Raw genomic sequence first — 25,213 nt, forward strand, 5'->3', positions numbered from 1 at the left:
GGCACTCATGTAGCTGGTTTCTCTTTCCGTCACTCCCTTTCCTGGTGGTGGTATTGTTTAGTGGCTCAATTGTGTTGTACTCTTTCGCAAGCCCATGGACTGTATAGCTCCCAGGCTCCTCTGTCCATGGGATTTCCCAGGCAAGAATACTGGAGTGGGTTGCCATTTCCTCTTCAGGGGATCTTTCCTGACCCAGGGGTCGAACCCATGTCTCCTGCATTGACAGGCAGATTCTTTATTGCTAAGCCACCAGGGAAGCCCTTACCAGTGTTAGTTGGCATTTTGTGTTGTAAGGAAGAGCTGTCCCCTGTTGCCCTCCTGTTTAAAACCAACATTGTATCCATGTGGACTGGGATTTTTCTGAATTGTGAGTTTATTAAAATTCATTTTCATCGTTCCTTTTGAGGCTCCAGTTTGCTGCATTTGGCTGGTATGGCCTGCAGAAGTGGCTTCTGCCAGTGTGGGGCACGTTCCCCCAGCATTTAAGGGGGTCCCCACTTTCTGGTACAGTTGCTTCTGGGACCAGCAGGCACAGTCCTCGTCCAGCCTGGAGCTGCTCCGGGGACCTGGCCTCCTTGGGGTGGAGGGGACCTTTGGTGGCAGCTCTGGGCTCTCTGTGCCCCTCATACCCAGGAGTGGGGCCTGGGCTCGTGCTCTGACCCTTGAGCTCCCACCTGGACTAGAGCTGCCCTGGCTCCAGACACCTGCTCCAGGCCTCCTGGGCTCCTTGGCCCCAGTCCGCTGCATCAGGACACGTGTGCCCTGCCTACATGCCAACACGCCTCCCTTGCAGCCTTGGTCCTTGGACTCAGCTACCCTGACATGGGTTCAGTTCAAGTGTGGCTCCTGGGGGGTCACCTGGGCCCCATGGCCCCCGTGGGTATTGTCGATACAATGGTCAGCTGGGTTTATTTATTTCTGTCTGCACTCACTTTTAGGGTATGTCCCCATCTTTGTTTATTGAGGAATTCTGTGATATTACATGCATTGAATCAAAAATAAAAACTCTGCACATAGATTCCTAGTCATGTACCTTCGGCCCATGTGCAACCAATTTCATTCATCTTTTGTGCTTATTCTTCCTGTGTTTCTTTTTGAAAAAATAGGTGTGTGTGTGTGTGTTTTGGTGGTGGTGGTGGTTTAGTCGCTAAGTTGTGTCTGACTCTTGAGACCCCATGGACTGTAGCCCTCCAGGCTCCTCTGCCCATGGGATTCTCCAGGCAGGAATACTGGAGTGGATTGCCTTTTCCTTTTTTCCTTCTCCCAAGGAGGAAGTGTGTGTTTTGTTTACCCTTTTTTGCTGCATGAAGAGTAGCCTGGTACATGTACACTTGTTTGCTTGTACTTTCTGCACTTTGCGTTTACACATGTATGTGCATTTGTATTTAGTATGAGAAGTAAAGCTAAATGATGACTTTTAAAATATGAACAGCATCCCAAAATCTTAAAAAAATTACTTTAATTAGACTCATCATTAAATATCTGCTTGGCATGATCCTATAATATATTTCTCCCAGTATTTTCTAGGTGAAAACACTTTACTTTTCTTCTCAAATGACAGTTTTGCAATATTTCCTATAGACAAACCGCAAAGATAATTACTTCAGTCTTTCCCGTTGTATAGGGTTTCCCTTGTGGCTCAGACAGTAAAGAATCCACCTACAATGTGGGAGACCCTGGTTCGATTACTGGGTCAGAAGATCCGCTGGAGAAGGGATAGGCTACCCACTCCAGTATTCTTGGGCTTCCCTGGTGGCTCAGCAGGTGAAGAATCCGCCTGCAGTGCGGGAAGCCTGGGTTCCATCCCTGGGTTGGGAAGACCTGGAGGAGGGCCTGGCAAGCTACAGTCCATGGGGTCACAAAGAGACACGACTGAGGGACTTTCACTTTCCTGTGGTATAGTTGACAGAAGTTTACTTTTGGGCCATTTAGAAAAAAATTTTTTTCACCCCCACAAACTACTATTGGAGGGACTTCCCTGGTGTCCAGTGGCTAAGACCTCACACTTCCAGTGCAGAGGGTGTGGGTTCAATCCCTGGTCAGGGAACTAGATCCCACATAAGGAAGAGTTTGCATGCTGGAGCTAAATGACCAAAAAGAACTCTATCCCATAAAAAAAAAAGTTATTATTGGAAATGTCACGTCTATTTTTAGGATTGTTTTCTAATTTTGGAAAAACCTCAGTTTCTTTCATTTTTGACTTGTAAGACTTTAGAACATTTCAAATTTTCTCATGCAGTGATTCATCTTAAGTATTTTTTGAGATGATAATCACGCATTTACCATTTTGCTGTCCAGGTCCTCATTATAGATGCACACTTCATGAATTTTGTGTTACCTTCATTCACACTGTCGTTTTTAGAGATGCTTACAGTGTGTGACTTGACTCAGTATTTCTAGAAGTGTGTGAAGCACAGTGAGTCACACAGATGCACCAGCAGCCCCTGGCCCTGCTGTAGACTTGTGCCCACAAACGTGATGATGTGTCAAAGCTGGGATGGAGGTGCCGGTCACAGTCCTGCAGAGCAGCTGGGAGCAGCCAACTCCAGAGCATCCACGACGCCCCACGGCCCCCTCGTCCCTCATGCATCTCCTTCAGTCAGCCGTCGCCGCTTAACACAGGACATAAAAATCACCGTCTCAATCCTGTTTAGGATTCTCTTTTAAAGAAAAGGTTTTATTTTCTAGGGCAAGTTTAGGTTTGCAGCAAAATTGAGAGAGATACAGAGAGTTCCCATACATGCCCCACCACACACACAGCCTGCCCATTATCGACACCCCCACCAGAGGGTACCTTGTTACATCTCCCAGATCCCACAGTTTATGCTGGTGGTCACTCTCGGTGTTGTGCATTCTGTGTGTTGGGACGAATGTACGGTGATGTGTACCCACCATTGTTGTATCTCACACAGCATTTCACTGCCCTGAAAGCCCTCTGTGCTTCCCCTGGCCACCCCTCCCGCAGCAACCACTCGTCTTTAACTGTCTCCAGCATTTTGCCTTTTCCAGATTATCTTACTGTTGGAATTATTCAGTATGTAGCCTTTTCAGATTGGCATCTTTCACTTAGTCATATGCATTTAAGTTTCCTCCATGTCTTTTCATGACTTAATGGTTCATTTCCTTTTTTAAAAAAAATTATTTTTGGCTGCCCTGGGTCTTCGTTGCTGCACATGGGCCTTCTCTTGTTGTGGCAAGCGGAACTGCTCTCTAATCGTGGTCCACAGGTTTCTCTTTGCTGTGGACCATGGGCTTAGTAGTTGCCACTGTCAGACTCTAGAGCACGGACCCAGTAGTTGTGGTGCACGGGCTTAGTTACTCTGTGGCATGTGGGATCTTCCCGGACCAGAGCTTGAACCAACATCTCCTGCATTGGCAGGTGGATCTTTTACTAGTACACCACCAGGGAAATCCGGCTCATTTATTTTTAGCTGGATAATATTTCCGTTGTCTGGCTAGAACAGTTTATTTGTCCATCACCCACTGAAAGGTACCTTCATTGCTTCCAAGTTTTGACGGATATGAATAAAGCTGTTGTAAACATCTCAGGGCTCGTTTTTGTACAGACATGGTCTTCAGCTCCTTTGGGTAAACACCAAGGAGTGTGGCTGCTGGCTTGTCTGGTAAGACTGTGTTTAGTTTCATAAGAAAACTCTGAACTGTCTTCCCAAGTGGCTGCACCATCTGCATTCCCATCAGCAGCCAGCGAAGAGTTTCTGTTGCTCCAGTCCTCACCAGCATCTGGTGCCGTTGTGTTCTGGGTTTTGGTCATCTTAGCAGGGCATCTTAACCACTTTTAGTGTGTGGTTCAGGGGTGTTAACCGTATTCCCATGTTGTACAGCAGAGCCTGAGAACTCTTTCATCTTCTCATCTGCTCTTAAACAGAGTTCTGTGAGAAACAGAATAAAAGACAGGTTTGCCACCTCATAGCTTAGAGTCATGGTGTTGTCATAGGCTGACCGTGCCCACAGATGGGCAGAGCCCTGCCTCCCAGAGAGCAGTAGTGTTAGCACCTTTGACAGGGACCTGAGATGCCAGGTGGTCCTTGCACTTACAAGCCACTGGTAAGACCTTTGCTCAAAAGCATTTTAATGATTCCCTTGTTCTTGCATAATTTGGGGGTTTTTGGAGGGGAGGGGACTTTTTTGGTCTTATCTCATCATCCAGAAATTCTTCTCGTTAGTACAGGGCTCTGACAAGGTATCTGAGCAGTGTGTGTGTTACATCATGAAGACTTGTGGGAAGAATAAATGAATAAGCCGAGGTGGTTTTTCTTCTGAAGCCAGCATTTAGGGGGTTGGGGTGCCATCTTTCTGCCCCCGTGTGTGGAGAAGTGACTCCCTGAGGAAGGATGTGTGACCTAATGGGGCAGGATCATCCCATCCTGCCAGCCTCCAGGGAGCTTGTGCCCCCAGGGAGCTCATGCCTGGCGTGGAGGCCTTGGGGGCAGTGGTGGAGGCAGTGTCCAGGCAGCCGTGGGGGGAGCCCTGGCTTTGAGGTGGGGCTGCAGGTGGGCTGCGGGGACGGCATAAGGGGCCGGCTGCCTGGTGACTGGCACGTGTTGGCCGCCTGGACACGTGGCCTGAAGGCATCCTTTGTTCTGCTGGGGCAGAGCCATGGCTGAATAGCGGCTTTCTCTGTGCCCTCTATTTCTCTGGCCTTTACTACCTCCATCCTGCTCTTTCCCTCTCTTGTGACCTGAGGACAGTCACAGCCTCTCCAGGTCTACCTGGCCCAGGCTCCGCCCCCTTACCTGATGACCCTGCCCCTACAGGCTGACAGAGCCTGTAAATGGGCTCTCCCTGGGCTATGACTACCCATGACTCCCCACCTCCATCTCGCCAGGCTCGGGGGCCCTTGCTGCCCCAACCCCCACCTCCCTCTGCAAAGGCAGCTCATGCCAGGAGGTTTGCAGGCCTCACCCTTCCACCCTTATCTCTCTCCCCACCACCTTCCACCCCATCTCCTTCCCCATCCCCTCCCATCCCTGTCTCCCTCCCCACCCCCTCCCAGCCCGTATCCCTCCCCTCCTCTTCCATACTGTCCTCCTCTCCATGAAGACCCCCCCCCCCCCCAGTTTGTCCTCCCCCACAGTACACAGACTCTTGTGCTGGAGGTTGGAGGAGGCCTGCTTTGATCTCAGGTGCAGTCTCCCTGGGCATTTATCAGATGCGCTTCTGTGAAGATGTCCCCTCCTTACACCAAAGGTCCCCCAACCCCGGGACTGGTCAGCAATGGGCTGCACATGCTGCCCACTTCCCGGGAGGACTGGCAGCCCTGCTATGTGGGTCAGCCTGCCAGGGCCTCGAGCCAGCCAGGGCTTGGTCACGTGTGCTATCCCCTGAAGCTTCTGCCACCGCAGCATCTTCACTCGCCAACTTGGGGGAACAGTGGTGACCGGGAGTGGACAAAAAGGCCACATCAGACAGACAGGACTTTCCAGTTTGTATTTAGACAGCATTTCTGGTTGAAACCACAAGCACATGTTGGCCGCAGAAAATTTGAAACAGGCAATAAAACAGAAAGGAAAAATTTTAATTGCCCTTTCTGGAGCTACCCAGTGAGTGGATCCTTTTAAATTCTAATCTAGTCTCACGTGCTTACTAACAGTGCTATGGAGACATTAGTTAAAATTCCTCCCCATCTTCAGCTTGGCTGCAGGCAGGTAGCAGCTGCTAGTGACCCTGGGGGCGGCAGGGTCCCCTGGGCTGCGCTGTGTCAGCCCCTCTGGTCGACTCGTCATTGCCTTGGTGCAGAATCCCAGACCAGCAATCACTCTGGCCAGGTACATCAATGTATTTTAATCATTCAGAATCATTTTATAAAGCCACCAGTCACTCGGATCAGGGGCCACCCTGTGACCTCATTCTAACTTCAGACATCTGCAGCGACCCTATTTCCAAATGAGGGCATGGTCTGAGGTACTGGGGGTCAGGACTTAGCATTTGGGTTTAGGGGGATGCAATTCGGCCAGAATGGGACTTGCAGAAGTTGAATCCTGGGGTCCCCACAGGCTCACAGCCTGGCAGGTCTACAGTCCTTGTGGTCAGCTGTCGTTGGCATCCTCTCCCAGTTGGGAACAAGAAAAATGCCTGAGGATTTATAGTGAACGGTGCGTGACTGACCACAGAGGACCCTGCTGACCAGGACCCCAAGCCCAGTGTCCCCAGGGTCCATCACACCACCCGGAGGACGTGGCCAGGCTGTGACATCCTACTCTGCAGCTGCCCCTTCCCAGACAGGAGGACCCGGTCACTGGGCAGAGTCCTGAGCTCATGTGGTTGTGAAGAAACCCCTGACACTTCTCCAGGGAGGCCATTGCATATGTAGGAATGAAGGGTTGCACCTCGTTTCCTGTGTCCAGCATGCGGTTTGCTCTTCAGATCTCACGTGGCTGAAGTGTCAGAGAGAGCCTGTCCAGATACTTCCATCATGTTAGTTTAGTTTTCCATACAGTCTGCAGGACCTCATTTTTCTTGACATTGTGATCTAAGCAGATCATTGAATACACTTTGTCAAGACGACTTTTAAAGACCAGCCAATGTACCATCACATGGACGCACTTTTTAAAAAAGGGTTAGAGAACTATGGCCCATGCACCAAATCCAGCCCACCTTTGTTTTTTGTTGTTTTAAAAAATCGTGGTGAAAACACACTTGATCCCATGATCATGGCATCCGGTCCCATCATTTCATGGCAAATAGAAGGGGAAAAAGTGGAAACAGTGACAGACTTTATTTTCTTGGGCTCCAAAATCACTGCGGATGGTGACTGCAGCCATGAAATTAAAAGACACTTGCTCCTTGGAAGAAAAGCTATGACAAACCTAGACAGCATATGAAAAAGCAGAGAGAGACCTCACTTTGCTGACAAAGGTCCATATAGCCAAAGCTATGATTTTTTTCCAGTAGTCATGCAGAGATGTGAGAGTTGAACCATATTGAAGGCTGAGTGCCAAAGAACTGATGCTTTCAAAATGTGCCGGAGAAGACTCTGGAGAGTCCCTTGGACTGCACAGAGATCAAAGCAGTCAATTCCTGAAGAAAATCAACCCTGACTATACATTGGAATGACTGATGCTGAAGCTGAAGCTCCAGTACTTTGGCTACCTAATGTGAAGAGCTGACTCAGTGGAAAAGACCCTGATGCTGGGAAAGATGGAGGACAGAAGGAGAAGGGGACGACAGAGGATGAGATGGTTGGATGGCATCACTGACTGAATGGACCTGAGTTTGAGCAAACTCCAGGAGATAGTCAAGGACAAGGGAGCCTGGCGTGCTGCAGTCCATGGGGTTGCAAAGAGTCAGACATGACTAAGTGAACAACAAGAAAAAAAAATACGCTTAATATAAAACTTAGCATTTTAGCCATTTTTAAGTATGCAGTTCAGTAGTTAACGTATATTCACATAGTTGTGTAACCATCACCATGATCCTTCTCCAGAACTTTTTCCTCTTCCCAAACTGAAACTCTTATCTATCCCATTAAACCCTCCCCACCCCCTCCCCTCTGACACCCACCTTCCAGGTCCTTATAGAAGTGGGATCTTACATTGTGTGTTCTTTCATGTCTGCTGTGTCATTTAGCATCATGTCCTCGAGGTTCACCCATGTTGCAGTGGGTGTCAGACTCTCCTCCTTTTTAAGGCTGAAGCATCGTCCATCATGTGGATGGACCACATTTCACTTATCCATCATCCACTGATGGACACTTGGTTTGCTTCTATCTTTTGGCTGTTGTGAATAACTCTGCTCTGAATATGGGTGTACAAATACCTTTTCAAGTCCCTGCTTTCAGTTCTTTTGGGAATACGCACAACGGGAATTGCTGGATCATAGGATAATTCCATTTTTAATTCTTTGAGGAACCACCACACTGTTTTCCAAAGGAGCCACACTAATTTACATTCCTACCAATAGTGCACAGGCTTCCAGTTGCTTCACTTTCTCACCAACAGTTGGTTTCTGGTCTTATTTTCTGGGAGCCACCCTGTTGGGTGTGAGGTGGTGTCTCATGGTGGTTTTGGTTGGCATTTCCCTAGTGGTCAGTAATGTTGAGCATCTTTCCTCATGTTCATTGGCTACCAGCCTGTCTTCTTTGGAGAAACATCTGTTCAGGTCTTTTGCCCATTTTAGAATGGGATTGTGTGCCTGTGTGTTTGTTGATTGTCCTGGTTGGTATATAATGACACACCCACTGTTGTGCACTTTGGGCTCAGCCTTCTCTACTTGAACCCGCTGGTTGACACGTCAGAGCAAGGTTGTCCAAGGAATTGACTTCAGGTGGAGAACAGACGGGCATCTGTGATGTTAGTGTGAAGATGGACCAGTTTTCCTTCTCTTTTCCTTCTGATATTTTCCATGTATCTTACCACCTATTTTTATAGCATAAAAATTCATTACAAAGGAGAAAGGCTCATGTGGAGGAGGGACTCTTGAATCAGAAGGTACTTGGGGGCCCGTGAGTCAATCAGTCCGTCCCCATGAGGACGTCCTTCTTCGTGCTCCTGCAGGGTCTGCTCAGTGGCAGCTACTCTGTCTGTCCAGAACCCCCAGATGCTTGGTGATGTCAGCAATCCCCCCAGCCCCCAGCATGTTTTGCTATGTGAAGCGACCCAGCGGGATAACAGAATGAGATGGAGTGAGTCTGGGGCCCTGGGCTGTCTGGGGGTGACGAGGCACACCTGGGGTTGAGGAAGGAAGCCCTGCACCTGGTGGGCCGCTCAGCTGGGAGGAGAGCAGGCGGCAGGGTCCCACCTCGGGACAGCCCAGGAGAACAGGGCCCAGAGCAGGCACCTCCCTCTGCTCTGGCCCCCCAGGAGCACCTGCTGGTAATGCAGACCACCTTCGCCTTCTCAGCTTTGGGGCAGTGGAGACTCATCAGGGTCCTGTGGATCTGAAGGCCTTGGGTTCGTTTACAACGGAGACTGGAGACTTCGCTGAGCTCCGCAGTGACATTCTTGGGAAAGAACAGAACAAACATAAATTATTCATGGATTTTAGCTGATCTGTTTTTGTACAAAGGGAGCTTTTAAAGTTAATTATTTTTAAGCAGTAGAGGATGGTTTATCTGAGAAAGCTGGAGGCGCGGTTTTCAAGGTGAGCAGATGGCAGGGGGGCGGGGCACTGGGTGGGGGTCTGGGCCCTGTGCTTAGAAAGGAGAGAGGCCCAGACGTCGGGAAGAGCTTGTGGGTAGCTCTGAGTTCAGTCCCGGCCAAGACTTTAAACTCAGCTCCACCATCTTAAACCTTCCAGGCCTCTGACGCACCGGCCCCCACAGTGGGGGAAGGCCTTACCGCTCTCCAGGTGCTGCCCTGTGGCCCAGGTGTAGACGCATCCCTAGTGCGCCGGAATGCCCTGTGGTGGGTCTCGGGAAACAGATGCACAGAGATGTTGCAATGCCTGCGAGGGTCTCCCGCCAGGAGGAAGGCTAAAGCTGGAGCCTCTGCAATCCCTGCCCAGTGGGGAGGAGGCGGGTAGCCCATGGGCTGAGCTGGCAGCTGCTGTTCCTTTGAAAAGTGCTTCCTCCTGGGATTAGACAGGTGTGGGCGGGTGCAGACACCATGTGGACGTGACGTGGTCGGGTGGGGGTGGTGGGTAGACAGGTGTGGACATGCTGGACGTGGATGGTGTGGACAGAGGGCCTGCAGCACTTGGTCCCCTCCATTCCAGGTGCCTGCCCACACTTGGATAGCCTTGGGGTGGGGTGCACCAGGTAATCACAGGTGTGGACACAGATGCTTGCATGTAGGCACAAGGTAGGGGCTTCAGTGCCAGGTCCAGTCCACATGTCCCTTGTCCAGTCTGACTTGGGGGCCACGTCTCCTGCCAGACACCCCCTTGTCGCAACTGCTGTGGATGATTTCCCAGTTTGTCACATCAGAGACTACCCAGTGACTTCCTGGTTTGTCACGTCAGAGCAGCCGCCTTCCAAGAGAGCCCACATGTCCTTCCATTTCGATGTACAGTGTTGGGGTTTTCCTTTGCCATCACCTCTCCACCCTTGGGGGACAGCCCCCCTTCTGTCTCTAGATACCATCTTTGGTGAGAAGTGAAAGAAACCTGGTTCCAGCCTGATCTGCATGTCCCAGGGCCCGTGGCCTCCCTGTCTGTGGTCTCCCCATGTGGCCGTGTTCTCGTGTGTGATGTGCTGGCCCACAGCATGGACAGTGGTCACCAAGGGGTAATTAGGTCTTTTCTGAGGCTCCTGCTGCGGCACTCCCCCAGCCACCCCACCGCAGCCCAGCTCCCACCTCCCATATTGGCTGTTTTTGGCCTTGAATTAATTTCTTGTTCCCCAGTCATTTTTCTTAAAGCTCAGTTTCGGTCTCTTTCAGTCTCTTGTCTATAACAAGCTCTGCCCAGTTTCCCCTGGGCTCCCTGCTATTCTTGTGGTCTCCCACGACCCCCTTGGTTCGGTTGGCGGTGGCCATGAAAGAGCTGCTCCTTTCTTTCTGTGACCCTGGGGCTTTATCCCTCTGACGGGGCAGGGGTTTCCGTGTGTCTGGGGCACTCGGGCCAACCGCTAGGGATCAGAGCTCGGGTCTCGGTGTCCAGCAGCCCCCGCTTCCCCCTCTGGTCTTGGGTCTCTTCTGGTCCTCCTCAGAAGGCAGATGTAGACACAGGCAATGGAGTCACATGGATTTTGTGAAGCTTGTCTTTTTTTTTTTTTTTGCAGCAGAGCCTTTTTTATTCAGAAAAACAAAAATGTTTTCCAGCCACACACAGGAGGGGTATGGGTTGGGGGCAGAGGTGTGTGTCCATCCAGAGCGGGCCCCCAGCCCATGTGGTTTGGGCAGCAATAAGGGTTGTGGGGTAATGGCCCCCAAAATAAAAATGGTGTGTGTGTAGGGGAGTGTGGGGGGAGAAGAGGGGTGCAAAAGCACTGGGGAGTGGTGTGGGGAGGGCCAGATGAGGTCTGTGCTGGGAACGCCACAGGTGAGAGACCACTTCATAACATGTCTTGTCGATCATACCGCCGTGGACACCTTCTTTGCCCATCAGCAGGACTACTGTCTTGACAGTCATGGTGACAGTGGTAAAAAATATGGAATGCTTCATGAATTTGCGTGTCATTCTTGCCCAGGGGCCATGCTAATCTTCTCTGTATCGGTGAAGCTTGTCTTCAGTGGGTGCTCAAAAGTGACACTAGTGTGTTAGAGTTGTTGACGTATTTCTGAGCAGTGGGTGACAGTTCTGGGGGAAGTGGCTTCCATGCTGCTCCCACGGGGTTTCCAATGGGAATTAGAAATGGTCCTGGGCTGCAAGTTGGGAGTCAGAAAACATGGAGGCAGCAAGACCCCAGGTCTACTTCTGACTCCTGACTTCTCCTCTTGCAGAGCCAAGGGTCCACTCTGGCCTCAGTCTCTGCTATGTCCTCAGCCCGAGTGTTAGCAGCACATGCGTGCACACACACAGACACACCACACATACACACCACACACAGACACATACATACATACATGCCACACACACACACACCACATGCACACACAGAGACACATGCACACACACACATACATACATGTACAGACACACAACACACATACATACACACACCACACACATACATTCGCAGACACACAGAGAGACACACACACATGTACTACACAGAGACACATGCACACCACACATACATACATGTACAGACACACAGCAGACATACACACACACACCACACACACATACATTCACAGCACACACAGAGACACAGACACACACAGAGACACAGACACACACATGCATACACACTGCACAGAGATACATGCACACCACACATAGACCCACCACACACATATACACACCACACATACACACACACACACCCAGGAATGGGAATCCTTGCACAGAGGGCTCTACTGCTGGCACTGCAGGGAAGTTATGACTCGCCCTTGTCTTGTGTTTTGGGAAGAGGACTGTCAGGAAGACTGATCAGCTGATGTACATGAGTAACTGGTTTGTGTCAGTTGTCATGACAGAGGCAGGTCTGTCACTGCCAGAGGCTGGCTTGTCACTGAGGGCATCCTTTGATGTCACCACTCATCAGGTCCCCGTGGCCCTGAGGAGGCTCGGGCAGCAAGCTGGCTCTGAACTTTGCCTACTCAACACATGTGGGGAATGGGAGGCTTCAGCGCCCAGCCAGGGAGCAGCAGAGGATCAGCAAGATGCTGTGGATCCACCGGGGGTCGAGGGAAGGAGTAGGGCAGGCTGACTCCATGTAGACTTTGCCGTCTGGCCCTCCATTGTTCATGGAGGAGGGCAGGTCCCTCTAGGATTTTGACAGAGGTCCAGAGTGCTGCCTGGTCCTGGCCCCATCCCTTGACCCTTTGGTGTAGAAGAAACATGGCACCCTGACCAGCCTTGGCCCCTTGCCCTGGATGGACCCATCCAGCACCCTGTGCTATTCCTGCTGCCTGTTGGGGGGGCGGGGTGGTTGTCAGGTGGACACTAGTGGGGGATGCAGGGCTGGCACAGGCTGCAGCCCCCCAGGAGCTGGTGGACTTGGATCCCCCTCCCAGGTGTTGGTGGACTTGAACATACACACATCCCCAGGAGCTGTTGGACTTGGATCCCTGGCCCTAGGAGCTGGTGAACTTGGTACCAACCACCACCCCCACCCCCAGGAGCTGGGAAGAATTAGATATCACTTCTCAGGATGGTGGGGACACACCCACAGCCTGTGTGTGAAACACCATGTGGCCTTCCAGGAGGAGTGGTTGTTCTGGGTCCTGGGGGCCTCTCTTGGGGACCCGGGAGGAAGAAGAAACAACTCAGCTGATGAGGATGAGGGAGGGGTGGTGGGTCCCTGCTCTCTGCCCCCATGCCTGGGAGCCCTGGTGAGAGGGCAGTGCTGCCGCAGCCAGGTTGATCCCAGGACCCCTGGCAGCTTCTCCCTGGAATGCAGCCTGCGAGACCCAGGTCTTCAGGCCATTTCTCTAAACTCAGGAGATGCTTTACTTCAACACCCTGGGAAACATGAATGTGGGGTGCACTCTGTTCCTATGGGTGCTGTGCTCCTGCCTGAAGCCTCCATCATGGGGGCAGCGCTGGTCTAAGGAGCTGACTGCCATCTGGGGTTCTCTCAGAGGATGGGGTGGGCTGGATAGGGGCGGTGGGTGGCTTGTGATTCTGCTTCCAAACAACCCCTCATGCCTGTCCTCGAAGCTGCAGGGTCAGGTTTAAACTTCGGATTCCCCGGTGCCTGGACTCACAGATTCATCTAATAATAAGGCTCCTGCTGCCTTGGACCAGCTCGGCACCACCTCTGGGAGGGGTGGGGGGATCTGTTCTGAGACCAAAGACTCCTCCCCCTCTGCACCCCAACACCCTCCTTCCCGCACCAGAATGGCAGGGACACCCCGTCCCCAGGAGTTGCGAGAATGAATTAGGAGATCTATATGAAATTACAGTGCATGGAGCCGGAGCAGGTGTTTTGCTGATATGAGCCTGAGTTTTCCTCCCTCCCTCTCTCCATCCCTTCCTTCCCTCCCTCCCTTCTCCCTCCCTCCTTTCTCCCTCCCTCCTTTCCCTCCTCCCTCCTTCTTCCTTCCTTTCCCTTCTCCTTTCCCACATCTGAGCGGTGTGGCCCCAGATTCCAGGCCAGGCAGATACTGAGAGAACCATGACATAGAGGAGGTGCTCCTAGTCTCACCTGGTTAATGAAATGAGCACATGGGCAGAAACAGATAAAGTTGCAGGTTGTAGTGAATGTAAGTGACACCAAGATGGAAACACCGGACGGGGAGGAGCTGGTGCTGGGGGCCCAGGAAAGAGGGGTAACACCCGAGGTGAGGACTTGCTAACCTGGCCATGGAAAGAGACCGGCAAGGTTCCTGAAGGGTGGGGACCGTGGCCCCTCAGAGGAACTGGGAGAACCTGCTGGTAGAACCCCTGGGGAGGCCAGGGTGGGGGTGGGGCCACACCGGAGTCTCTGGTCACCCCTTATTCCTATGTTTTGTGAGCCTGTGAGGTGTTGGTTCAATAGCCCTGAATCCCAGTTATGACCTACTTGCTGTTCCAGTTAAGCTGAAAATCATTTGTCCACATCCAGCTAAATCAAATGACTTGCAAGGAGCAGAGAAACCTTGAAATGCATTTTTAAAGCAATGAAAGTGAGACAAGGATTTTTTCTGAGGGAAAATGCAACACTCGAGGGCTTCCCTGGTGGCCCAATGGTTGAGAGTCCGCCTGCCAATGCAGGGGACCTGGGGTCAATCCCTGGTCCAGGAAGATCCCACATGCTGCAGAGCAGCTAAGCCTATGCACCGCAGCTGCTGAGGCCCATGCGCTTTAGAGCCTGTGCTCCGCAACAAGAGAGGCCAGTGCAATGAGAAGCCCACAACTAGAGAAAGCCTGAGCGCAGCAACCAAGACCCAGCACAGCCAAAAATAAGTAAGTCTGGAAAAAGGAAAAGAGAACACTTGGATTCCGCACCCTGGTGGCAGCGAGCTGTGTGCACCTGCTCTGAACCAGCTGGTTAAAACCCTGTGTTACTTCTTGTCCCTGCAAAACATGCAGGCACTCCAGGGTCTTCTCCCGCCCCCATCCCCCCTTCCTGTGATCATGGCCCTGGGGCAAAGGAGGAACTGGTCTCAGCTCCCTGGGCTGACCCTTCACTCCAGGCTTTTCTTCGGTTTTATTTTATTTTGCAGTGGTAGAGGCTCTCTTGCTAAAATTATTTCAAAATCTGCCACCTGGAAAAACAGACCCATTGTGGGACCATCCATCTGCGGCACCGGGGCTGCAGCTTTTGTGCTGGCGTTTGCTTTTTCACCCTGCTTGCTCCTGTCCCCACCCCTGAGGCCCCGAGCTACCCTTTCCTCCCAGCCCCTGCCTGGTCCCCTGAGGTGTGTGGTTTGCTTCCAAGGCTCTGCCTGTGGATCTGCAGGCTGCACCCTGTCCGTGGACAACCCCCCAGGGTCGCCATCATGGGGGTCAGCGCCTGTGGTTGAGGATGTCTGTGTGTCACGTTTTGGTAATTCTCACAGCATTTCATGCTTCATTATTACTGCGTTAGTTGTGGTGATCTGTGATCTGTGTCATTGTTTCGGGGCCACGAACCACACCCGCTTAAGATGGTGAACTTCACCCATCAACGTGCTGTGTTCAGCCTGTCCCACTGATTGGCCATCCCCCCCATCTACCTCCCTCTCCTCTGGCCTTCCTATTCCCTGACACAACAATATTTAAATCAGGACAATAAATAACCCTGCAATGGGGGAACTTCCTTTGTGGTCCAGTGGTTAAGATGCCACACTTCCACTGTTGTGGGCCCCGGCTCCATCCCTGGTCAGGGATCTAGGATCCTGCAAGCTGTGTGGCATGGCCCCAAAAAACCCAAACCAGGACAAAATGAACCTTGAAGTGGCCTCATAAGTGTTCGAGTAAAAGGAAGAGTCGCACGTCTCTCAGTTTTAATCAAAAGGTAGAAATGGTTAAGCTTAGTGAAGAAGGCAAGTCAAAAGCCGAGACAGACTGAAAGCTGGGTCACTTGCACCAAACAATTAGCCAAGTCATGAATACCGAGAAAAGCCCTGAAGGAAATTAAAAATGCTGCTGCTGTGAATGCAGAAATGGTAAGAGAGTGAAACAGCCTTATCGCTGATACAGAGAAGGTTTTAGTGGCCCCGATAGAAGATCAAACCAGCTACAGTATTCCCTTAATACAGTATTCCCTCATGCAGAGCAAGGCCCTGACTCTTCAGTTCTGTGAAGGCCGAGAGAGGAGAGGAAGCTGCAGAAGAAAAGTCTGAAGCCACAGGGATTGGTTCATGAAGTTTAAGGAAAGAAGCCATTTTTACAGCGTAAGGGGCAAAGTGAAGCAGCAAGTGCTGATGGAGAAGCTGCAGCAAGTTTTCCAGAAGATCCAGCTCAGAGCATGAAGGGGCCACAAGTGCATGTGTGCTCAGTCGCTCAGTCATGTCCAGCTCTTTCCACCCCATGGACTGTAGCCCACCAGGCTCCTCTGTCCATGGAATTTCCCAGGCAACAATACTGAAGTGGGTTGCCATTTCTTCCTCCAGGGGATCTTCCTGACCCAGGGATCGAACTCGTGTCTCTTGAATTGGCAGGTGGATTCTTTACCACTGAGCCACCTGGGAGTCCCCCACACAAGTGAAGGGGCCCTTAAGAATTAAGGTAAATGCACTGTGTATGTGCTTTGGAAATGGGATAACAAAGCCTGAATGACAGCACATCTGTTTACCACATGGTTTCCTGCAAGATTTTAGGCCCATTGTTGAGACCTTCTGCTCAGAAAAAGATTCCTTTTAAAATGTCAGTGCTCTTTGACCACACACATGGTCATGCAAAGCTCTGATGGAGATGGACAACAAGATTCATGTTGTTTTCATGCTGCAAACACAGCATCCATTCCGCATCCATGGACCAGGAAGGAATTTCAAATTCAAGTCATATTATTTAAGAAATCCATTGTATAAAGCTATAGCTGCCATAGGTGGTGATTCCTCTGTTGTTTCTGGGAAAAGTCAATTGAAAACCTCCTGGAAAGATTCACCATTCTAGATGCCATTAAGAACATTCATGATTCATGGGAATATCAACAAAATACCAATGTTCGCAGGAACTTGGAGGGGCTTCCCAAGTGGCACAATGGTAAAGAATCCACCTGCCGATACAGGAGATGCAGGACTGGTTCGATCTCTGGCTCGGGAAGATCCCCTAGAGGAGGAAGTGGCAACCTATTCCAGTATACTTGCCTGGGAAATCCCATGAACAGAGGAGCCTGGGGGCTACATTCCATGGGGTCACAAGAGAGTCGGACACAACTTAGTGACTAAACAACAACAGGAGTTTGGAGGAAGTTGATTCCAGTGCTCATGGATGACTTTGAGGAGTTCCAGACTTCAGTGGAGGAAGCAACTACAGATGTGGTGGAAACAGCAAGAGAGCTGGAATTAGAAGTGGGGCCTGCACTTCAATGAGAAACCCCCACACCACACCAGAGTAGCTGCTGCTCGCCACCACTAGAGAGAGCCTGAGTGCAGCAATAAAGACCCAGCACAGCCAAAAATAGTAATTAATTAATGCAGCTACAAAATTAAAATACACTTGCTCCTTGGAGGAAAAGCTATGACAAACCTAGACAGCATATTAAAAGGCAGAGACATCACTTTGCCAACAAAGGTCCGTATAATTAAAGCTGTGGTGTTTCCAGTAGTCATGTACAGATGTGAGAGTTGGACCATAAAGAAGGCTGAACTTTCCAACTTTTCTGAAGAAGACTCTTGAGAGTCTCTTGGACTGCAGGGAGATCAAACCAGTCAATCCTAAAGGAAATCAACCCAGAATATTCACTGAAGCTTCAGCTTTGATACTTTGGCCATTGATTCAAAGAGCTGACTCGTTGGAAAAGACCCTGATGCTGGGGAAGACTGAGGGAAGGAGGAGAAAGGGGTGACAGATGAGATGGTTAGATGGTGTCATTGAATCAATGGACATGAGTTTGAACAAACTCCAAGAGATAGTGAAGGACAGGGGAGCCTGCCATGCTGCAGTCCATGGGGTTGCAAGTGACTTAGTGACTTGTTCAGTTGCTCAGTCATGACAAAGGTTTTAGCATAGTCAGTGAAGTAGAAGTAGATGTTTTCCTGGAATTCTCTTGCTCTTTCTGTGATCTAGTGGATGTTGGTGATTTGATCTCTGGTTCCCATGCCTTTTCTAAATCCAGCTTATACATCTGGCAGTTCTTGGTTCACATACTGTTGAAGCCTAGCTTAGAGAATTTTGAGCATTACCTTGCTAGAATATGAAATGAGTGCAATTGTGTGGTAGTTTAAACATTCTTTAGCATTGCCCTTCTTTGGATTGGAATGAAAACTGACCTTTTCCAGTCCTATGGCCACTGCTGAATTTTCCAAATTTTTTGACATATTGAGTGCAGAACTTTCACAGCATCATGTTTTAGGGTTTGAAATAGCTCAGCTGGAATTCCATCACCTCCATTAGCTTTCTTCATAGTGATGCTTCCTAAGGTCCACTTGACTTTGCACTCTAGGATGTCTGACTCTAGGTGAGTGATCACACCATCATGGTTATCCAGGTCATTAAGATCTTTTTTGTGTAGTTCTGTGTATTCTTGCCACCTCTTCTTAATATCTTCTGTTTCTGTTAGGTCCAAACCATTTCTTTCCTTCATTGTGCCCATCTTTGCGTGAAATGTTCCCTTAGTAGTTGTGATTTTCTTGAAGAAATATCTAATGACTTAGTGACTGGACAACAACAGATTGATTTAAAGAAAAAGAAGTTTGGCTGAAGACGTGGCTGAATTGCTGCATCTCAGGATAAAACTCTAACAGATGAGGAGTTGTTTTTTGTGGACGACAAGGAAGGTGGTTTCTTGAGATGGAATCTGCTCTTGGTGAAGATGCTGTGAAGATTGTTGACACGACAGCAGAGGATTTAGAATAAGAGGTAAACTTAGCTGAAAAAGCAGCATCGAGATTTGTGTTGCCTACCTCCCATTTTGAAGGAAGTTCTCCCACGTGTAAGATACTGTCAACCAGCGTTATTGCTATAGAGCAGTTGTGAATGAAGAATCCATCGATTTGGCAAACTTCATTGTTCTCATATTTTAAGAAATTGCTGCAGCCAGCCCAGCCTTCAGCACCCAGCACCCTATCAATCAGCAGCCATCGGCATGGAGACTAGACCATTCTCCAGTGGGAAAAAAAAAGAGATTTGCTGAAGGCTAAGATGACGCTTACCATCTTTTAGCAATAAAATATTTTTTATCTGAGGAATGTACATTCTTTTTAGACATAATGCTGTTGCAACACTTAATAGGCTACACTATAGTATAAACGTAACTTTGCACCGAGAAACCAAAAAATTTGTGTGAATCACTTTACCATGATACTTGCTTTATGTTTGCTTGAACCAAACCCATAGCATCCCTGAGGTGTGCCTGTGCTGGTACGTGATGTTTACAACATGTTTTCCTGGTGTGCTGTCCCCGTGTGATGTCTCGCCTCCTGGAAGCCCTGGGCTCCTGGATTCCTTAGGTCTGACTTTCTAAAATGAGCAGGACAGGGAGGAAATACTTTATTTTGTAAAAAGACATTAAAAGGTTCTCTGTTGTGTGTGGGGGAATCCCTAGGGGGCTCCTCTGCTGTCGGCCCCACCCCTCTTTCCCCCACCCTTGAGTCCTCTCTTTCTTTCTCTCTCTCTATATATGTAAATCACACATCAAAATTTAGTTGTGACAGCTTGGGGCTTCCCCCCACCCCCTGCCCCTGATAAATTCTTAAAGCCTTTCAGAAGGCTTAATCTCAAGGAGAAGCCGGCCTCTTGTGTGTGTTTAATCACCAGAGCTGTTTTCAGTCTCAGACGTGATTTAAGAAACCTGGAAACTTGCAGCAGCTGAGTCCTTAGACCAGAGAGAGGCTGGTGGGTGTCCTCCTTCCCCCTTCCCAGGCGGCCCAGGCTTTCCCGGGGCACTGTCCCCCCCTCCCCTTCTCTCCCTTTGACCTGGTCATGAGACCCCGGGAAGACCTCCGTGGGGGTCTGAGGCTGATTGCTTTGTTCTTTCTTCAGCTTGTGTGTTTCATTTATTCACTCATTCATTCCAGCTCAGCTGTCAAGACCACAGCCAGGCACCTTGGGCTGAGCTGGCCTGAGTCAACTTTGGCTGCAGGAAGCAGGACAAGGCTCCCTGAGCCTCAGTTTCCTTTCTTGTAAGATAGGCGCAGGAGGGGCTGCTTCACAGGGGAGGTGGGCAGGCCCAGCACCTGCCCCCACTCTCCGCCCCTGCCCTGCTTCGAGCCATTTCTCCCCAGTGGTAGTCAGAGATCCCTGATGTTTGTCCCTCACCCCCTAGAATGAGGCGCTAGGACAAGAGCCAAGCACAGGGACACAGGCCTTGGCCAGGCTGATGGGACTTCCGCCATTAGTGTGTTTTCCTGTCCACTGTGTGTCCCTCATGTCTGTGGCTCTGTTACTTGGAGGTTAAGGATGAAACCAAGTTTGGAAATACCGGGCTGACCTGGAGTCCAGATGCTGTCCTGCAGGCCTGCCTGTGAAACAGATGTCAGTGCTTACCGCTTCAGAGGCCTGTGCGGGGATCTGGGTTCAGTGTGTGCTTGGTCTAGATCAGCATCTGATACAGTAGAGTGGACACATCCCAGGTTATATGTAGCAGAGACACAGTGTCTCAGGCATAAAGCCACAGGCGTATAGTACATGCAGAGTAGATACATAATAGACACAGAATGACTCATAGATACAGAACAGATACATCATAGACCTGTGGTATAGAACAGATATGTAGTTGATACATAGTAGATACAGAATGGATACATCTTAGACATATAGTAGATACAGTATAGACATGTGGTAGATACATAGTAGATAGAGTATATACATCATAGACACATAGTAGATACATATTAGATATGTAATATATGTAATATATGGTAGATACAGAATAGATATATCACAGACATACAGTACATAGAGTGAAGTGAAGTTGTCCGACTCTGCAACCCCATGGACTGCAGCCTACCAGGCTCCTCCATCCATGGAATTTTCTAGGCAAGAGTACTGAAGTGGGTTGCCATTTCCTTCTCCAGAGGATCTTCCTGACCCAGGGATCAAACCCGGGTCTCCCACATTGCAGGCAGATTCTTGACCATCTGAGCCAGCAGGGAAGTCCAAGTAGATAGATATAAACAGATACAGATTAATTCCATCATAGATACATAGTAGATGCAGAATAGATACATAATAGATACATGGTAGACACAGTAGATACATCATTGGCACATAGTAGATGCAGTATAGATATAAGATATATAGTGGACACAGAGCAGATTTATCATAGGCACATACAGCAGAAATGCAACTATAGCAGACATATCACTGGTGCGTACACTGAAGGATTAATGTGTGCTAATAGTGGATCACGAATGTCCTGCATGGGGTTCACATCACTGTGGGATCCTTTTCACTGGGGAGGACTGTGATGGGAGTTTAGGAAAACATCCAGTTTTCTCTCCCTCTCCCCCTTTTCCTTTTTATCAGACACAGCAGAGCTGTGCTTCCTGTCTGGTGGGTGGAGGCTCATCCTTCTGGGTTGGGCCCTATGGTCAGAAGGGTGATGGGTCAGGCTGGGGGGGTTAGGGGTGGTCCCAGAGCCAGTCCTCTCCCCACCCCACCCCTTGCTCTGCCACAGGAGTCTTTTTGAATTTACATTTTTTTCCTTCAGAGTCTGCTGTGGGCTTTTCAAGGTCTGCTTACAAGTTTTTGTTGGTTTGTTTCTAGATTCATAGGAACTGTTTGTATTTTGCTCCTTCTTTACTACAATTTTGCAGAGAAGAGTCTAAAACGCAGCCCCTCTTTGCCTTACTCAAGGGCCACAAAGCAAAGGTGTGCAGCCAACTCTGGGGTAAATGGCCCCACCATCACTTTTTCTGTTACTGTTTTTCTCATAAAGAGGCCTCTCCTTCTGGGGAGAGGACAGAGCTTCTCTTGACCGGGGATGTATACACTACTGGGAAGGTGTGGAGAAAAAGCAGGTGTGTCTGCGGGGCCTAGGAGATGCTCTCACGCCCAGTGGGGGAGTGCACCACCCCTCCTGAACACATGTGAGGTGGTTGTGGACACGTGGCCCCAGTGCTCTTTCTGTCTCTCAAATCAATTCACATCACATCGACATGGCAAACCTTTAACATGACAGTTGAATAAGCGGTTTTCTGTGGGAAGCCTTCCCTGGTGTGTGGGGCTGCAGTTTGCTCCTTAGTCCCTCTTGGGGTGGGGAGGGGGCTTGACTGGCAGGTGCTGCTTGTCCGTTTAGCCCTTGCTCCGGCTGCTCACCTGGAAGACACATGAACTCAGCTCCTGCCCCTGGGAAACCCACAGGCCAGGAGGAGAGTAATTCCTGGGGCTGCTTGGGACGTGGGACTCGAGGGGCCAGTGTCTTCCGGGCTCCTGTTTGGGCAGCAGCGAGAGGCGGTAGAGGGGGCACTGCATGCCCTGTGACCCTGACTCTACAGGGTGCCTGTCCTGTTCACATAATGAGACGCATGGGAGAGCCATGGGCTCCCAAACTGGTCCCAGATGACTGGAGGGGGCAGCTTGGGTTTCAGTTTTGGGGAAGGGGGTGAGCCAGGCTGGGGCATTCAGGGTGTGAACCTCTCCGCTCCCATCCCATCCTCTAGGCTTTCTGTCAGCCCCCCCCCCCCCCCCCACCCTGACACGTGGCGGGAAAGGCAGGGGGTGGAGGCTGTCAACTGCTGAGCATCACAGGTTACCTTCTCTGTGGCTGAAACCAGATGTGGGGCCTCAGAGCCGCAGGGGCTGGTGTGGTGGCCATGGATGCTGGGTCCTTCCCGCAGGGCAGCAAGGAGAGCAGCCTTGCTGCTCACAGGCTGCCTGCACCTCTCAGCTTCTGTGTGCAAGGCCCCTGTAACCCGTATCTTGTTCAGGGACCCAGGTATGCCACCTGTCCACATGAGCCTGTGCTCTGGAGGGGGGAGGACATACAGGTGCCAGAAGGTCACGGGGCTGCTGCCACCCCAGGGAGATGCGGTTTTAGCTGAGATAAGAGGTGGGGTGGGGGTGGGGTGGGGCAGGCCTGGACCCTGGTGTGGACAGAGATTGGATGCTGAGGGACCTGGTGTGGCTGGAGAAGGAGGAGAAGGAAGCCTGGTATGGCTGTGAGGTGGAACTGCCTGGTTGGGGTGTGGACCAGGTGGGCACCCTGCTGCAGAGTGGGTTGGGGCCAGCATGCCTGTGGGGCCCACTGCTGCCCACAAGGCCAAAGACAGTGGGGCCAAGGGTCAGGGAAAGGGAAAAGGGGCAGGAGTCCAGTGCCAAGAGAAGATTGGCAGGACCTGGGAGGACCAGGAAAGGGAGAACTGGGGGGTGGGTCCTGTGTGAACCATGTGGGTAAGTGTGGGCGGCTAAGTGTGGACTGATGAGCATGGACAGGTGTGTGTGGGCAGGTGAATGTGGACAGGTGAGTGTGTTCAGGTGGGTGCAGGCAGGTTAACATGGGCATAGACAGGTGTGCAAGCCCCATCTCTCCAGTGAGGGGAGAAGCCATTGGGATTGGAGGTGTTGACTCTGCATGCACAGTCCCTGTTTGAGGACAGATGTGTCCAAGGCACTTATTCAGCCAGGGACACTGGCCCCGGCAGGAGCTGCTGGGCTGATCCCGGGTTACTCCTGTCTCCTACATAGCCACCGTGTGCATTTGTGCATTGTGGCACTATTTTGGCAAGGATGCTGAGGACTCGGCATTGGTGGGAAGGCGGTATTGTAACCGGGCCTGCAGATGACCAGGAGCCAGCTTGTTCCTGGCTGGGGAGATGGGACCCACAGGCCACCTGCACGAACAGCTTAAAAGGAGCTGTGGGTGGGGGGGAAACGGCAGCCGTGGGTGCACTCGGGGCTCACAGTTGATGGAACGGGGCTTTTCTCCTGTGGCCTGGGAGTGACCAAGTGCAGCATGGATGGTGTGTGCAGTTCTCCCTAAGTGGTCATCTGAGCAAATGGATTTGGGATGAGGTAGTCATATGAGGCTAAGAGCTGCAAGGAGGAGCTGACTGGCTGCTTTGAGACATTGAGTGGGGATGGAGATCCTTCCTTTGGGGTGAACAGGGATGTCTAGGAGGGCCCTGCCTGGCCCCCAGCATGGTTCCAGGACTGCAGCAGAAGGAAGGGAGTGGAGGCCAGTCATCTCTCTGTCTCTCTTGGAGGCCTCCTTCTTGGACCAGATGTGGTTGGGGCAGATGAGCCCCTGGGGGCCCGGTGAGTGAGGAGCATACCCTGAGGCTTCTGTCCTCATGTCTTCCCTCTGACTTGACCCTCCTGCTTCTCCCTTAGGAGGACCTTGTGATGACACTAACCCCCAGATAATCCAGGATCACCCCCTCCCAGGGTACTTACCTTAATTGCAGCAGCAGCAGAGTCCCTGCCCCTGTGTGAGGAGGCTCAGGCTGGGGATTAGGACAGGACGTCCCTGGGGGCAGATACTTAGCCAACCAGTGCTTTTGGTTTCTGGCCTCCAGGGAGGGATTCCTGGGGTGAGACCCAGACAGAGCACTGATAGGAGCCCTGGGAGTGGTGGGGGCAGCCGGGACCCCTGGCCTTGGGTGGCTTCAGTTTGCTCATCTGTAAAGTGAAGTCACAGTAGCCGCCCCTTTCTCCTCTGATGATGAGCAGATGTCATCATAGGCATTCAAACACACTGGGCTGAGCTGCATCAGGACACCCACAGAAGGCCTGAGGAAGCGGGGAGTGTGACAGCAGCTCTGACTCGGTGGCTGACAGAAGGGGTGCCAGGTCTGGGCTCTGCCACCCTGCAACCCTGTCTGCACACCATCTTACAGACCCACCTCGGGGCAGGGGGAGCCCACAGCATGGCCTGGGGGCGTGTGGATCCCTGAGATTTGATTGTGTCAGTGCTGAGAACCACATGGGACAGGCTGGGACCTGGGGCCCCGGTGCCGGGGGCGAATCAAGAGTCATCTGAAGGCAGAACCAGTGGATGTGGGTGCGGGCTGGGCACTCAGGGAGGGCAGGTTTCTGCCAGGGGAGCTGTGGCAGGGGAAGAGCTGGACAGGAGAGGGCTTTCGTTAGGGCTCCTATGAGTGAGTGGAAACTGAAGACAGATCTCTAGTCTGGAAAGACTGGAAACCCAATGGCCAGGAGTGAGCTGGCTCATCACGGGGCGGCCGGACCTGCTTCTCTCTCTGCATGCTTACTTCCTCGGAGCAGTCACCCTCCATCAGGTGCCTCATCAGGGTCCCCTGGCTACTGGGTCACACTGATGCCTCATGCCCTTAGTCACTTGTCCACCTCAAACCACTTGTGGAAAACCCCACAGGTGGCCTGGACTGAGCTGGTGGGAGTGAAGCCTGCAGGGCTGTCAGGAGAGGGACTCCCACCTTCTGCATCCTCTGCTCTGGCCTTTTTCTCTTCCAGGAAGGACACTAATCCATTTGTGAGAGCCCCACCCACCTGACCACATCTAAACCCAGTCACCTCCTAATATTATCACTGGAGTGGGCTTCAACAGAGGAATTTAGGGGGACACAGACATTCAATCTGTAACAGCAGGTCGAGTGGAAGAAGATTAGGAAGGTATTTTGGGATCACCTAGGGGGTCAAGCCCACTCTGGTACTCTTGCCTGGAAAATCCCACGGCCGGAGGAGCCTGGTAGGCTGCGGTCCATGGGGTTGCTAAGAGTCG

General features: G+C 51.1%; 1 protein-coding gene and 1 non-coding gene across 4 annotated transcripts in view; one reads left to right on the top strand and one right to left on the bottom strand.

Annotated features, from left to right (window-relative positions):
• PRKCZ (protein kinase C zeta) overlaps positions 1 to 25,213 on the top strand; it is a 99,181-nt gene that overhangs the window by 27,491 nt on the left and 46,477 nt on the right. The window contains exon 1 of one of the 3 annotated variants that reach the window (XM_020873865.2): positions 24,616 to 24,752. The exons of the other annotated variants lie outside the window; for them this stretch is intronic. Coding sequence (XP_020729524.2) covers positions 24,662 to 24,752 — 91 coding nt within the window. The 5' untranslated portion in view covers positions 24,616 to 24,661. Of the gene's footprint in view, positions 1 to 24,615; positions 24,753 to 25,213 lie in introns of those variants that run through there. 3 annotated transcript variants of the gene reach the window in all.
• On the bottom strand, positions 11,042 to 11,150 carry LOC139037564 (U6 spliceosomal RNA). The gene has a single exon (XR_011490450.1). It is a non-coding gene; the product is annotated as a U6 spliceosomal RNA (small nuclear RNA).

This window comes from Odocoileus virginianus, chromosome 11 (assembly GCF_023699985.2).
Source record: "Odocoileus virginianus isolate 20LAN1187 ecotype Illinois chromosome 11, Ovbor_1.2, whole genome shotgun sequence".
Lineage (NCBI taxonomy): Eukaryota > Metazoa > Chordata > Mammalia > Artiodactyla > Cervidae > Odocoileus > Odocoileus virginianus.